Source organism: Thamnophis elegans, chromosome 1 (assembly GCF_009769535.1).
Source record: "Thamnophis elegans isolate rThaEle1 chromosome 1, rThaEle1.pri, whole genome shotgun sequence".
Lineage (NCBI taxonomy): Eukaryota > Metazoa > Chordata > Lepidosauria > Squamata > Colubridae > Thamnophis > Thamnophis elegans.
This window is the reverse complement of record NC_045541.1, coordinates 158867067-158882885: the sequence shown is the minus strand read 5'-3', so window position 1 is coordinate 158882885 and position 15819 is coordinate 158867067. Positions and strand designations below refer to the sequence as shown.

General features: G+C 41.7%; 1 protein-coding gene across 1 annotated transcript; it reads right to left on the bottom strand.

Annotated features, from left to right (window-relative positions):
- Positions 1-4917: 4917 nt before the first annotated feature.
- PTGER2 (prostaglandin E receptor 2) lies at positions 4918-15642 on the bottom strand. Its single transcript, XM_032228466.1, has 2 exons — positions 14622-15642; positions 4918-5770 (listed from the first exon to the last, which is right to left on the bottom strand). Exons 1-2 carry the CDS (start codon positions 15531-15533, stop codon positions 5561-5563), a joined length of 1122 nt encoding a protein of 373 aa, XP_032084357.1. The 5' UTR covers positions 15534-15642; the 3' UTR covers positions 4918-5560.
- Between the last annotated feature and the right edge of the window lie 177 nt (positions 15643-15819).

The following is a 15819-nucleotide window of genomic DNA, read 5'->3' as shown; positions in this document are numbered from 1 at the left end:
TATTGGGTGGAAGTTGGTCCCAATATCTGGAAGGTTCTGTCAGCCTTGTAAAGTGGTCCAGATAAGAAGCACACCCAGAAGTATTACCGTGTTTTCCCGAAAATAAGATAAGGTTTTCTTTTCTTTTCACCACCCCCCCCCCAAAATAAGCGCTTGGCCTTATTTTCAGGGAGGTCTTATTATTTTTGAGGTGAAGGAGGCAGTGAGCGTGGTCACCTCCTGGCTGCTGTTGCTGCTGTGTTGCAATATTTTGGGGGAGGGCTTATTTTAGTGCATGCACTCAAAAGCCCGATTGGGCTTATTATCCAGGGAGGTCTTATTTTCAGGGAAATAGGGTAGTTCTACTTTATTGTAAAGTTACATTAACAGAATCTCACAAGGCTGAAAGTACATTTCTCCTGCCACCTTTAAAGCCCAAGAAATGAGAGAAGGTTGTTTTTGAGTTGTTTGCTATGTACCAATTCCTTTTGTGGAACCAGAGGTTTTCTTTCTTTACATTGGGTGTGTGTGTGTGTTCATAAATAGAGAATATTTCTGTAGCTCCAAGATAAATATGCAAGCAATATATACGCAAGCTAGGTCACTCCTTCACTCATTGCACAATTTGTTACCTTCTGCTCCCAATTTTATTCAAAAGGCCAGCATACATCCTGTAGATTTTGGAAGAGAGTCATCTCTTCCATCATCGCTTACAGACAGTTTTGCAAACTGTGATGGATTAATGATTTGATTCTCAAGTAGTCACAAACAGCAAGGAAGTTTGCTGTAGTCAAAGTATACAACGATATATTTTAATGTTTATATAGTGCGCTGTAATATCCAAGCATCTTGAGAAATGGTTTCCAGTTACAATTTGGCATAGCGTAGTCAAAGTCTATGCACATTTTCTCAGAAATAATGTCAAAAGAATTGAAAGAAAGCTTTATTCTTGAGTAAATACAGTTAATCTCAAATTTATGAAAAGAAACATGCCTTTGGAATCCTGAAAACAGAGGTTTTATTTTATAACAAAAGTCCTTCTAAACCAGTGTTTCTGAAACTTGGGAAACTTGTGTAGACCTCAGCTCCCAGAATTCCCCAGGCCATTATGATGTTCACACTTCTTAAAGTTGGCAAGTTTGAAAAACACTGTTCTAAACTTTATATTCCTGAAAAAAATATGCCATTCAATGAAGGAAATTCTGTTTAACGTTTTGCCTTTACATTCTAAGAGATTGTTAACGTTTGATAAACATTAGTAAGTTTTTATTTTTTTAAAAAAGTATTTTGTTTCTCCACATTTGTTGAGAAGGAAAATTTAGTTCCTTTTCAATGAGAAAAATATATATGCTTTTTTGAGTTTTATTTTTCTGTTTTGTAGGGAAATACAGTATATTAGCATTACTTTATAGCAAGTAATATCAGTACACACTTCAATCAAAATCTCCTAATTCCTATGAGCTTGTAAACAGAACAAAGCCAAACAAATATATCTAGAAGTAATTTTTCAGTCTCAAGCAAGGTCTGAAGTATTCCTGAAGCATTTTTGAAGCATGCACAAATTTAACAGGAATAGTAATGTTGGCCCTCCCAATGGGGTCATTATACCTGTGTATAGTTTGCCAATTGCACAGTGGCAGATAGGACAGCACTCCAGAGGGACAACATCATTGCCCAGAGGAGCATTGGTTGCCCTCTCCCCTCTTTGGAAGAGCTTTATAGCTCCCGCTGCCTTAAGAAAGTTCAAAACATTCTTAAAGGTCCATCTCATCCTAGACACCCTTTTTTTGGAACTATTACCATTTGGCAGATGGTACAGGATAATAAAAACAAGGACCAATAGGCTGAAAAACAGCTTCTATCCCAAGGCAGTAACTATATTGAATTCTAGGGTATAGTGCAATATTAATGCAATATCATGTTTTCAATTTCAATTATATAACACGTGAAGGATGCGTCTTTGTGTTTTTATTTTTATAGTTATAATGTACACTGAAGATGGCATTTGATTTTGTTGTACAATGTACAATAACTATAAAGTAAAGTATAGAAATTCCTCCCCCCTGCAGCGCTCTTTATCTTCAAAGGAAGAAATAGAACATTGGGCTTATTGAAAATAAACAAAAATATGAGTTACTATCAATATGTTATGTTGTACAGTGGTGAAAGGCACAGACTGAATGTTTGAATACTGGTGGCCCTCGCTTACTGACAATTTGAAGTTATAAGGGAGCTAAAGGAAACTTCTAGGCAGTCCTGAAAGTTATGGCAATTGCAGCATCCATGTGGACACTTTGGGCATTTGTGAGAGAGTCCCAGAGTCATGTAATTGCCTTTTGCAACCTTCACAGCCAGCTTCTAACAAGCAAAGTCAATGTGGAAGCTATCAAGAAGTCATGGTCACGTGATGCTGTGCTTAACATTCTATGGTGATTTGCTTATCAACCACAGCAGCAGCTGAGGTTGAAACTCAGTGTGGTTATGTAATGTTTACTTAACAACTCTACTGCTTATGAAGGAGTTGTCAGTTCCAAGTCTTGATTTTTATTTAACTTTTCTACTTTGACCTGTTGGTTTATTATTATTACTCAAAGCTTGATCAAGTGCGATTAAGACTTGGATAGCGAACATTAGGGCAATAGAATAAAGTGGAGAGTAAAATAATAATAATAATAATAATCAGAAGATGGAAATAGCACACAATTTCCAGACTGTTTCAAAGAAAATTAGGTGGATGTCACCAGGCATCAACCTTGATTTGAGTGAGACTTGATGTGCCTTCTCACCAGCCTTTAAGGACTTAAAATGCTCCAAAATGGAATCTAACATCTACTGATGCAAAGAAAACTTTAGATGTGCTGCAGGCGTTCTAGATTACTGTAATAGATTTCCACTGATTCTTCCCCCTTCCCCCAATCTATAAATAAAGTAAAATATAGCACGATGATTGTTGAGGTCTTTTTGCCAGAGCACTGAACTTTACAATTTTTACGGTATATTAAACATTCCATTCCTCCAAAGAAGTGTATAAAATTGAGTCAGGTGTTCTACAGAAAAGAACAGAGGCACAATTAAAATTGTGAAGACAACTTTTTATTAGAAAAATGTTATTCCAATACCTGGCATAAATAATGGTTGCTTTGCTTTTACACATCTTCTTCATTCCATGCCCCGTGACTTGAATAAAGGCAGAGATTTTTTTTAACACACACACACACACACACACACAAACACTTTCTGTAAATTAACTCATCAATGAACATATGTCCCTCTGCATCTATTTTGTAAATATCCAATACCAATAAGTAACTTTTATGAACAGTATCTATATGATGTATTCTCATTAGCCTTGTCATTTGCCTTTCTCCCCTCTCAATTAAGAGTTTATATATACTGGTCATTTGATATAATACTTCAAATATTTGATGAGGTGGCCTGCAGTTCATAAAACTTATGTTACAATAAATGGGTCAGTTATCATGGGCCACAAATGCTGATTAGGTTTTGTCATTGCACCTACTGATGTTTTGTTTGACCATGATTTCATTAATATCAATTCTTTATGACTGTAGAAAAGAAGCAAATTCTACATATTATATTTGATTTGATATGCAGTTGGCTTATGCATACTCTGGGCAAAACAAACATAAACCCACAGTATTGACTTAATGACTCAAGGTAATTTGTCTTCCTCATTAAGAAAAACAGACCTGATTGATCATTTGTGTAACTGCGGCTGTAATGCTAAACTTACATATCTGACAATAAATCCCACTGAATTGAATGGGCCTTATTTCTGAACTTTTAAATGCAGGGAGAGGTAACAGAAATGTGAAAATGAAAGGGATACCAGTAAAATTTTACTAGAGTTTTCAGGGAGGTCTGCGTGGTGTGATCATGAAGTGAAGATGGCAGTGAAGTTCCATCTGTGGCGCAGTGGTTAAATGCAGCACTGCAGGCTACTTCAGCTGACTGCAGTTCTGCAGTTCGGCTGTTCAAATCTCACCGGCTCAGGGTTGACTCAGCCTTCCATCCTTCCGAGGTGGGTAAAATGAGGACCTGGATTGTTGTTGGGGGCAATATGCTGACTCTGTAAACCGCTTAGAGAGGGCTGAAAGCCCTATGAAGCGGTATATAAGTCTAACTGCTATAACTGCTAACTGCTATTTTTTTTTGTCACGCATATCATCTTCACTCTATGATCACACTCTACAAACACCTAAGTGCTATCATATCTGAGATGAAAGAATTCAAAAACCTACTAGATAGCAGAGAAACACAGAAAAATATATTTGTTCCACCAAGTATTCATCTGGATGTCCGCAGCCCAGTTAGTGTATCTCAAGGTTTCCTTTAAAAAAAAAAATCCAAGTGTTATCAAAAATCCAAGTGCTACTATAAGGGGCCATAGCTTTTCATGATAAAGGCCAGCTTTGGCCTATATGGGGCATTTTGCAATTAAAGTATAAATTAAATAAGTTGTTTCATTAATAAATTAAGTATTGAATTTTCCTCTCTTTGATAGATGTAAAAAAGAAATGCAGTTCAGTGACAACTTTGCATTCTAAGTTTTGGCTGGAGTTCCAGCCCAGGCACATGCATAGTGTGCGTCCTTAATTCTCTTTCTTTCTAGGAGATTTTGTACTATTGGAGAGAAAGCACAAGAGATAACCATGGTTTATACCAGTGATGGCAAAGCTTTTTCTTATGGCGTGCCACAATTGTGCGTGTGCCCACACTTTCAATCCTCCCCGCGCACCTGCACATGCATGTGTGATTCCCCCGTGCATGCGCACACAACCCCTCCCCAGCCTCTAGAGACTTTCCTGAAGACTGGGGAGGGCGAAAACAGCCTCCCCTATTCCCCTGGAAGCTGGAAACAGAATGTTTCCAAACTTCCGGTTGGCCCATTGGGGCCATTTTTAGCCCTCTCCTGGCTTCAGGAAAGCCTCCGGAGCCTGGGGATGGTGAAAAACAGGCATAATGGGCCAACTAGAAACTCCTATGCCATGGAGCTGATGGCTGGCATGCCAGCAAATATGCTCCTCATGCCACCTATGGCACGTGTGCTATAGGTTCCCCATCACAGGCTTATACAAATCAAGATGTTTCTGCATCAGTGCGATTGAAACTCTGTAGATGTGACACTCGTTAAAAAAAGATGAAGCTCTTATTGCATCATCTGAGCCACCATCTTGACTTTTTGGATCATTCCTGTAGGTACTCTGCAGGTAGAACTGGGGAAAAATCCCAACCTGAAATATGGCGAGTTTCCTTAAACACTGCAACAAGATGGAGCAAGACAAAGCATTGCCATGATTGGCGAAAGGCAGCTCCTTCCAATCTCTTTCTTGTGCCCATTGTTATTGCCTTGCAGTTAGACTGGGAATATTTAGGATTGAGTGAATTTGGAGAGTCCTCTCAGGTCTCCTTCCAATGAACAGGAACACAGCTTGGAATCATGGAAGCTATAGATGAGTGATGATCCCAGGAAATGTGTTTATGCTACAATTCCAGTCGCATATTTTTCCCAAGGAGCCGTGAGAAATGGGCACCTGAATGCCTTCTCTGAGTCCGTGCTCTATTGTCTGCAATTGTCCATCTGTTCCACAGGCATCTTTGGTTGTGATTTTAAGGGTATCTGACAGCACAGTATGGATCTCACTAGCCGAAGGATAGGAGGTCTCAGGATGACAAATGCCCAGGGGTTCACAATGGAATTAAGAGACAGAAACCGCATCACTAGAAGATCCTTTGTTTCATCAACTCTACTGTTCATAAAGGCATGGATCTGAAAAGACAAAACAGTAAATCAAAACAGATATTTAGTAGCTGTCTAGAAGTTAAAGGTTATGATCCCTTTTTCATGCAATACTTTTTGTAAATTAAGTAAATGGATATAATTTATCATTTTAGCTACAAATCCAGTGGGATTAATTGCCAGGTATTTGATTTAGCATTATTACAGCTACAGTTAAGCAACAGAGGTGAATTAGATTAATCCAACTTTTCATATAATGCCCTTGTATTGTTATTGATAAGCTCATGGCAGAAGCAACCTTTGAATCACAAACTCTCTGAATCATATTATCAACAGTCCCCTATCTAGAGATGTCCATGTAATTCTCCTTACCACGTCCATCCTGGAAATTATGGCAACTGTAGTCCCACCCACCCTGATGAGACTAAATATAGCAATTTTCTGTTATTTGGCACTCTCAGTTCTCCTAATTTCTTAGCCAACAACTGAGCAAGTACAGAAAAGTTGCATATTACTAATATTTCTGTGATATACGGATTGTGCCTAATTGGCATATTGGAAGAATGAGACCAAAGGTTACAAAGAAGGAGAAAATTCAGCAAGCTACAGTCAGGGAAAGGGAAGCTGAATCAGAAAAGAAAGAAAGAAAGAAAGAAAGAGGGAAAGAAAGAGAGGGGGAAAGAAAGAGAATCCAAAACATGAACCCAGATGTCATTTTACTTTATCTAAGCCAGAGATCTTTGAACATTTTCTCTGTTGGCTGGCTGCAATCCTCTAGTAACCTTTATGCTATAATTCGTCAGGTTTCACTGTTCTTTCCATAATCATTAGGAAGTATTTCCTGCATTAATGGCTAGCAAAGTAGCATCATGCAGGCCTCTTAGTTTAGCTGTGCACAGACCGGTATTGGTTTGAAGTTCAAAAGCAGATCTCAGCATGTTCTGGGCTAATTATTATATCTGTCAGCTTCTTTACAGGTTCTGCTTATCTCCTGCCCAAGGCAACTTTTCACAATTCTCACTAGGCAGATAAATCCTAAAAATATGCATACGTATGATGCTGTTCTCTCCTTACTTTCCCTTAGTTAGTTGGGGGAATGGAATATTTCTAATTACAGCTGCTGACTCCTATAAAGGAAATGGAAGAGAATATTTATAGCTCAGGGTTGAACTATGGGGTCCTTGGTGCTTGGTTTTCTTACAGATGTTTCGATACCAAACTGAGTAACATCATCAGTGCTAGAAGGGAGTGGGGTTGCCCTCATTTTATACATTAGTGCCTTGTTCTTTCAGTGTTGGTGGTAGGGCTCTTGATGGCTCCTTGATTAGGTTATTTACAGTTAGCTTGTTTGTCTACATTAGTAATTTCTTGATTAGGGTATTGTTTACTTCTTGATTGTTGTGTACTGTTAAAAGCAATAGCATTTAGACTTATATACCGCTTCACAGTGCTTTTTACAGCCCTGTCTAAGCGGTTTACAGAGTCAGCATATTGCCCCCAACAATCTGGATCCTCATTTTACCCACCTTGGAAGGATGGAAGGCTGAGTCAAGCTTGAGCCTGGTGAGATCTGAACTGCCAAATTGCAGTCAGCTGGCAGTCAGCAGAAGTAGCCTGCAGTACTGCATTCTAACCACTTATGCCACCGCGGCTCTATCTTGGTGCTTCTGCCCCCTGCACATGCACACCACCCCCCCGCACATATGCATACACATCCCTCGCATACACACACACATCCTTGCACATTCGCAGCAGAGACCCAAAGACCAGCTGGCCAGTGGAAGATGTGCACGCCTGCGCGGTAAAGCTGGGTTGGGGCGACAGCTGGCATGCCTGCAGAGAGCGCTCTGCGTGGCACAGGTTCACCATCATGGATCTAGAAGGTGAGAAACTGAGCTGCTGTGAGTTCTAGTCCCACCTTGTGCATGCACCAGCCAAGTGACCTTGGGCCTGTCACTTTCTCTCAGCCCTAGGAAGGAAGCAATGGCAAACTACTTCTTGAAAAGCCTTGTCAATAAAATTGTCCAGGCAGTCACTGAGAATTAGATCCCATTAAACAGGGGGGAAAAAACCAGCCTGCTACCCCAAAGATTAAAATAAAACCCGGTTTGCTCTGTACTTGAATAAAATATTAGCTCTTTGCAAACTAGGTAAAATTTAATATGAAAGTTCAGTGAGACTGAGCAAATTCATCAGATTTAATTCAGACTCAATTCAAAATGTATCTTTTGCAAAGATTTATTCTGAAATAATGCAGAATGCACAAATATTCAAATATATCAATGATTCAGGCACATTCAGTTGAATGTTATGGCTTGAATCAATTTACCAATATAGTGTATTACTTTGTCTTCTAATGATATTTCCTAATAGAATATTCACAGAGCCCTATAAAATAACAATAAAGATATCTGGTCTGTAACAAATTGAATATTACAACTGCTTTTAAAGGATAATACATTTTTTCCCATTAACAAATTCCCGTAAGATCAACAATTTTACTTTCAAATTAATTTTAGAGGAATTGATTTAAAGGATCTACAGTGTATGTTCATCATTGCACATGGTACTGCAGGCTTCCTAAATTAGAGAAGGCACAGATTTTTACACTGCAAACATTTTTAATCTCCTTGTTAACAAGTGAAAGTTAAGATTCTCAGGATGTGTAATTCAGTCATTTTTCTTTGCATACATAACACATTTACCTACTCCTGAAAGTAACATAACTTGGAAACTTCTCAGGTATCCTGTCCCCATTTTCTAACTATTCTTAAAAACTATTCCTAATCCTGTTATACAAGTAAATCAAAACCATGGAATGAAATGGATCCAGATGCTCAAAACTGGGCAATAGTTGTTTTCCAGCTTATACTATTTGATACACCAGCTGCTCCTTCTCAGGCTCTGACTAAGCTGGATGGGAAAAAGTCAGTGCAACATAGTTTGAAAATGTTTAAATGTTTAGGCTAAGAATGATTAATTGATGGCTAATTCTGTTGAAGTTCTTGGGAAGGGATGTTTTTTTATCTCATTGATTTGTTATCAACAAGGATGTGCAGTCAGGGGAGGCAGGGGAGGCAGAGCCTCATCACTGTCATCATGAAAAGAAAAAAAAAAGGAAAAGGAAAAAGGCTGAGGTAGTTGCTGCCAGAGTCACAGTGGATGACTCTGCTTAGTGCTTAACTGTGTAAAAAAGCCTATAGAAAAAGTGTCCTCTACAGGAGGAGGCAGGAAAGCCACGTGCCTCATTTAGTCTATCTTTATGATCACTTGAGCAGAGTTAAGCAAGGGTTAAAAGCCGAAAAATTCTTTATGGAGATGAGGCACGTGGTTCTCTCGCCTCCTCCTGTAGAGGGCACTTTTTTAGAGGCTTTTTTAAACAGTTAAGCAGAGTCATCCACTGGAGACTCTGGCAGCAGCTAATCCATCCTGACCTCAACAGCTCTTGCCTTTTTCCTTTTACATTTTTACATTTTCATCATGGCAGGCAAGAGCAGAATTGAAATCCTCTGTGAAACAGCTGGAAAAGGTATGTGGGACGGAGGGAGGGGGAGGAATTCAAAATTAATGTAATTTGTAAGTAATTGTATTATTGTAAGTAATTTATTGTGTGTGTGTGTGTGTGTGTGTGTTCACTTTACTCAAACAAACTCTCTCAATTTGAGAGTTTGTTTGAGGAGAGGGAAGGGGGTAGGAGTCGGAGAGGCAGGGAGGGCAGCTTGTTTGAGAAGAAAGGGGTAGCCCACCAGCAGAGGCGGGTCTTTTATTCACCAGCCATAAACCTCACCGCACGTCACTGGTTCTCAATGTGCCCTTCTTGCATGGGGAAAAGTAGCTTGGTAGATGGGCAGTTTTGGAGGATGGTGGTTGGCATTAGACACCCTTCTCTTGTCTACTACTCTTGTCTACTATCTCATCCAATAATTTTACATTTGTGTTACATTTAAAAACTTATTTAAATGTGCATTTCATTTAAAGTGCATTTTGTCTTGAATTCATCCTGGATAGCAAAAATGAATGATCAGTTGAAAGATACACCTGGGTTATAGAATGCTTAGTCGACCCAAACAACAGCCCGAATCTGAAATGGTGAACGTCTTTTAACTTGATAGTCCCAAAGATGCTTTTTTCAAGAGGCAACTGGACTTTCTGGTTTTTCTCTGAAGACATTTCGCTTCTCATCCAAGAAGCTTCTTCAGCTCTGAAGAAGAAAAGTTAAAAGTCCAATTGCCTCTTGAAAAAAAAGATGTTTGGGACAACCAAGACCTGGATGACTGAGGATATCCATAGTCTTTTAACTTAATGGAGAACACTCTGAATGACATCATGGGGCATAATTGTATAAAATTGGGAGAGGTTCAAAACAGCAGTGGCCCCCACACGTCACAGATTCTTCTTTGTGGCCTACAGTGTCCCTAATGTCAAGTTGCTGAAAAGGCTAACTATTCTCAACATGTTGCCAAAATTTCAGCAACATGTTGAAAATAGTTAAACCTTTTTTTTATAAGAAAAACCTGTTTCATATTTAAAACCATGTCAATGCCCCTTAAAACAGTGTTTCTCAACCTTGACAACTTGAACTGGCTGGGGAATTCTAGGAGTTAAAGTCCGGACATCTTCAAGTTGTCAAGGTTGAGAAACAATGCCTTAAAAAAAAGGACCAATCAAATTCAGTCTTCTTCATTTCATCACTACTACAACCTTTGTAGCCTTTGGATAACAAAAAATAGTAAAATAAAACCCCAAACCAAGCAATCCTCTCACTGTGTGCTTCACACCTATAAGACAATTTCCTGCACCAATCCTCTCTCTGTTGGACCAGACGAAACTTCCATCATCTTGGTCTTTGACAATGCGGGTAGTCCTCAACTTATAACCACAATTGAGCCCAAAATTGCTGCTAAGTGAGAAATTTGTTAAGTGAGTTTTGCCCCATTTTACGACTTTTCTTGCCCCATTTCTTTTTACGACTTTTCTTGCCACATTTCTTAAGTGAATCACTGCAGTTGTTAAATTAGTAACACAGTTGTTAAGGGAATCTGGCTTCCCCATTGAATTTGCTTGTCAGAAGGTCGCAAAAGATGATCGCGTGACTCCAGGGCATGACAACCGTCATAAATATGAATCAGTTGTCAAGCATCTGAATGTAAATCATGTGACCATGGGGATGCTGCAACGGTCATAAGTGTGAAATGGTCATAAGTCACTTTTTCCAGTGCTGTTGTAACTTCGAATGGTCACTAAGTGAACCGTTGTAAGTAAAGGACTACCTGTACTTTAAATAAAACCCCAGAAGTGTATTGGTTGAGTTCAAAGGTTGCTTTAAGCTGTGACTTTTTAAAAGGTCGTGGTTAGTTTAAGAACCACAATAGCCTACTTCACAAAATGCTAATGGATTCACACAGCTCACGACAAAAGCAAACAAGCGAGGCCAGTACAATCAGTATCCTGGTTGACAATTCTCTCTTCTGAGAACCGGTTTCACTGTTAACATCAGTCCAGCGTGCACAACGATGAGCCCTTTCTTGGCTGACTGAATGTGTCAGTCTATCCACACAGCAGTGACGTGGAGTTCTGTAAACAGAGCCACGTCATCCAGCAGAGGAAAGGAAGATCATACAGTAACGTCACAGCATATCTTGACTCAACATTATTTGCTTCTTTTTATATCTGTGGCGGTCTAATAAAAATCATCTTAAAAATTCTGGTTGCTGTGCTGTTTGCGATCTTCAGGAAACATTTTGGTATTATTTAGCTTTAGCATGGCCTCCAATAAAACATAAACAGTAAAAGTATAATGCTTGTTGCATATTTATTTGAAAGAAGGTCCCATTAAACTCACTGAGAATCATATAAAATTCTAAGTCATTAAAATGCTTTATTTTCATTGGATTTGTGGATGTTTTGCTTGTTACCAGCATCTTAAGCATCTGAAACAAGCCAGAAAGTTGGAGTTGGGTTCTGGGTATGTGTATGTGTCCGTGTGTGTGTGAGAGAGAGGGGCGGGAGAGGGGGGGAGAGAGGGGGGGGAGAGAGGAAGAGACAGAGACAGAGAGACAGAAATATTCTGTCTTATTTTTGGGGAAACACAGTATATAGTCTTTTTAGCAACTATACAGATAGGATTTGTTTTTATTTCCAAAAGGTCTTAACTTTCCTGTTGTTTCCTGGTTCTTATCCAAGTACTACCATATTTTTCGGATTATAAGACATACCACTGTATAAGATGCACCAAGATTTCAAAGAGGTAAGTCAAGAAAAAAAGTTTTTGTCCTCTCCGGCCCCAGGAGCATTCTGCAGGCTTTAGCAGGGTTCAGAGAAGGCAAAAATGCTCCCGTTTTTCACCTAAACCGAGGCATTTTTCCCTTCCCACAGCCCTGCTGAAGCCTGCAGAGTGCTTCTCGGGGGTGGGGGAAGGCAAAAATGCCTCCGTTTTTCGCCCATTTTTCACAAAAATGGGATGCGGGGGCAGGGCTTTGGGAGGCCCAAAATAGCTGCATTCGGTGTATAAGATGCACAACATTTCCACACTCTTTTAGTGGGGAGAAAGGTGCAAAAAAGGTCCAAAAAATAAGGTAATTGATCTTTGCTGTTCGGATTTTTCAGATCAATGAAGATTAGGCAAGTGTTATAACCTAGCTCGATGGTAATTGTAATCCAATTTTTATGGAGGTCACTGATAGAGAAAGAAAAGTTCCCTAAGCAATGTTTATCATTACCACTTAAGAAGGATTACTTTGTTCATCATGTTGAACAATTTTTGCAAGAAATATTGTGCATACTCAACAAAGTGGTTTCCCCCACTTTATAGGTGGCAGTTGCAGGATATGACAGTTGCAGGATGTCTTGTTTTTGTTAAACAACGGCATCTGGTTGCTGAAAAGTAAGGTCTCACTGCACACCAACACTTTCTGATCAATATTCTAGAACCTAGCTTGTCTACCAACTGCAAATATAGGAGGAACAGCTGGAAAGAAACTTATGCATTTCAAATGCCTCTGTTGCATCTTCACAGTTAGTCATTTTCACCTGAAGAGGAGTTTGGAGATGGTCTTGAATATGCAACAATTGTTGTGAAAACATGAAGTTAGCTGATGAAAGCAGGAAGATATGAGAAAGAAATTAGAGAGTGTTCTGCTTTGGCTCTCTTTGGTGTAAGAGGGAGGGAAGAAGAAATGCTGTGAGATTTTATGGTTTTATCCTTTATCAATATCAAGCTAGTATTTCTTGTAGTGTTTTTTTTTCTTTACCTGAAGGGTTGCTATTCCCTTTAGGAGCATCTGCTATGGTGGTCACTAGCATCAAAACGGTAATTGCACCTGGGCAATCAAAGACCCATTACTGCATCTTTTCAGCTTGCATGGCCACCTTTTAACACCTATTGTTTGTACATAGAAAGGTGCAGTGCTTCAATCATCCACTCCTATCCACAATTTTGAAGCCAGTGACATGGAAACCTTTGCACTTACACACATAGTGCCATAAACTTGTCACCATATTTTAATCAGGAAAACCCAGCTTTTCAGCAGTTTATGATTCAGCATGCCAGGTGTATTCAGAATTGAGATAACTATTGAAACCATTATTCCCTTAACCCTGGGTAACTGTGTCACGCAAACATGGCCTAAGATCATTTACTATATATTTAGTTCATTAACAGGAGCACTCATTCAATCTCCTGTCCCCTTTGCGTTGTTCCATCTGCATGGCCTGAGTCATGTCTTTAACACCCACTTCTGACGCTTCAGTTCAGGATTGATTCTGCATACCTTGGCAACCCAATAACCTTGTAAAATGCCCTACTAAGAGCAGGCTTTTTAGCCCCCAAATATATAATTTAACCTCTGCTGGGTGTGTATTGATGACAGCTCTCATCACCCCTGCACACTCTGGCCATGGGGATCTCCATCATACCTGGTCAGGATGATCACTGGATATGTTGATAAAAGGATGACTGTTATTGACTGTTACTTATCACCAGATAAGTAAATGTTCTCTTGTGACTCAGATCTTGATTGGGTCAAAATGATATAGCCCTTGCTTGCTCTTGGACCGACTCAAATCTCTTCTCCATCACCTGCCTGCCTGCTTGCTTAAGCAGGCCAGTTTTACGTTGGGGTGACTTTCTCTTGAAAAATATTCTATTGGGGAGCTATGGTCTCTCCTACAGGGTGACTCAGTGTTCAACTACTGGTGATTTAAAAAAGATGGGAGTCTCGCTTGAGTTGGCCTTGGTAAATATGTGGACCCTATATATATATATAGCCAACAATGGAAGAATATTACAGCACCTTTTCAGCTTGCATGCCAAACAATACCCTCAATATTTTCTTGTGGTCTATCAAAATTGGATCTTTCTTAATGTTACTCAAGGTAATTAGGATTGGCCAGGCAGTAGCACTACGCTGCACTTCCCTGGGTTCAGAAATTAATTAATGTTGGGCATATAGTTTCTTGGATGGAAGACCATTAGCGGTAGTCTTCACTGGAAAGTTGACAATTTTTCCCAGAGGAGGCAACAATGCACCACTTTTGCAATGCTGCCCTGTATGAGTGATCCCCCATATAGTAGCCATCATGGGCTGAGGACTTCTTTCCTTTTTTCATTATATGAAGGCCAAACAAAAAGCCAAATTAAGTCTGTGTGTGTATGTATGTCTCCTTTTCCTCCACCCAGCAGTTTTCAGTTGTGCAGGACTACATATCCCGTCATCCTTGCCAGGATGGTAAAAGGGGATGTAGCCCAGGGTAACCCAAAGGGCACCAGGTACGGAAAAGTTATTGCACACCCCCCACCCTGCTTTTCGGCACAACTTATTCCAGCCAAAGGCCAGGTCGCCCCTTCAAATTCCAGTTTTGCTCGAACTGGGCAGGGACTCACCGTAAAAGGCAAGGAGCAGACGGCGAAGATGATGGTCATGATGGACAGCAGGATGAGGTGATTCACCTCCTCGGACATGGAGAAGGCCCTCCGGGCACCCTGCGCGCGCTCCCCGCGAGACTCCGGCTGGCGGCAGGCGCGCAGTTGAGCGCCCAGCGTGGGGCAACGGCAGGCGGCGGGAAGCCGGGTGTGGGCGCGCCTCAGGTACATGCGGCAGAGGCTGACCATGACCACCAGGTTGCCCAGCAGGACGGCCAGGATGAGCAGCAGCAGCACCGAAGCGTAGAGCAACGCAAAGGCCTTGGTTCTGCCATTGGAGGACATTTCGATGAAGCACCACGAGCCCGGCCAATAGTTCTTGTAGCTGCCGAAACCCATCAGCGGCAGGGCGCAGAAAGCGGCGGCCAGGCCGTAGAGGGCGGCCAGGGCTCCCAGCAGCAGCGCCAGGGGCCGCCCGCTCAGCAGCCGCTCGTATAGGTACGGCGCGGCCATGGCCAGGCTGCGCTCCAGCGCCATGGCGCCCAGGCAGCTCATGGTAGTCAGGCCGAAGAAACTCATGGCGAAGGCGAAGTAGTGGCAGTCGCGCCCGTCCAGCCGCATCGGTCTGTGTTGTCCGCGCCCGTAAGCCGCCAGCACCACCGGGCTGAGCAGGCAAGTGCCCAGCAGGTCGGTCAACACCAGCGCCATCAGCAGCACGTGGAAAGGAGCCAGGCGCTCCCGCCGCGCTAGCCGACGGCGCCGCGCCAGCACCAGCAGCACCAGCGCCGTCAGGTTGCCCAGCACGCCGGCGGTGAACATGACCGCCGAGATAGCCGGGCCGTCGCCTAAATGCGACGGAACCGTCGTCTCCTGTCCCTTGTTGTCCAAGAGCGGGGTCGGCCGCGTGCTTCCACGGCCCGCCTCGTCCATCATCGCGGGAAACTGGCGGAGCGGCCGCTCCTGAGTGGAAAGGAGCTCGGCGGGCGGGCGGCCGAAGATTAAGCACCACCTTCTGCCGCCCGCCCCCGATATCGCTGCCAGACTCCGGGGTCACCGTTGCGGCTTCCCCGCGAGCCGCTGCTCTCCTGAAAGCATCGCGGGGTTGGGTTGGATTGGAAGGAAGGGGTAGTCCCAGCGCCGAGAGGGCGGCATCCGCTCACACTTCTACTTCGGAATGAAGGAACTTTCTCACGTTCCCTTCGGAATAAAACTACGGAAG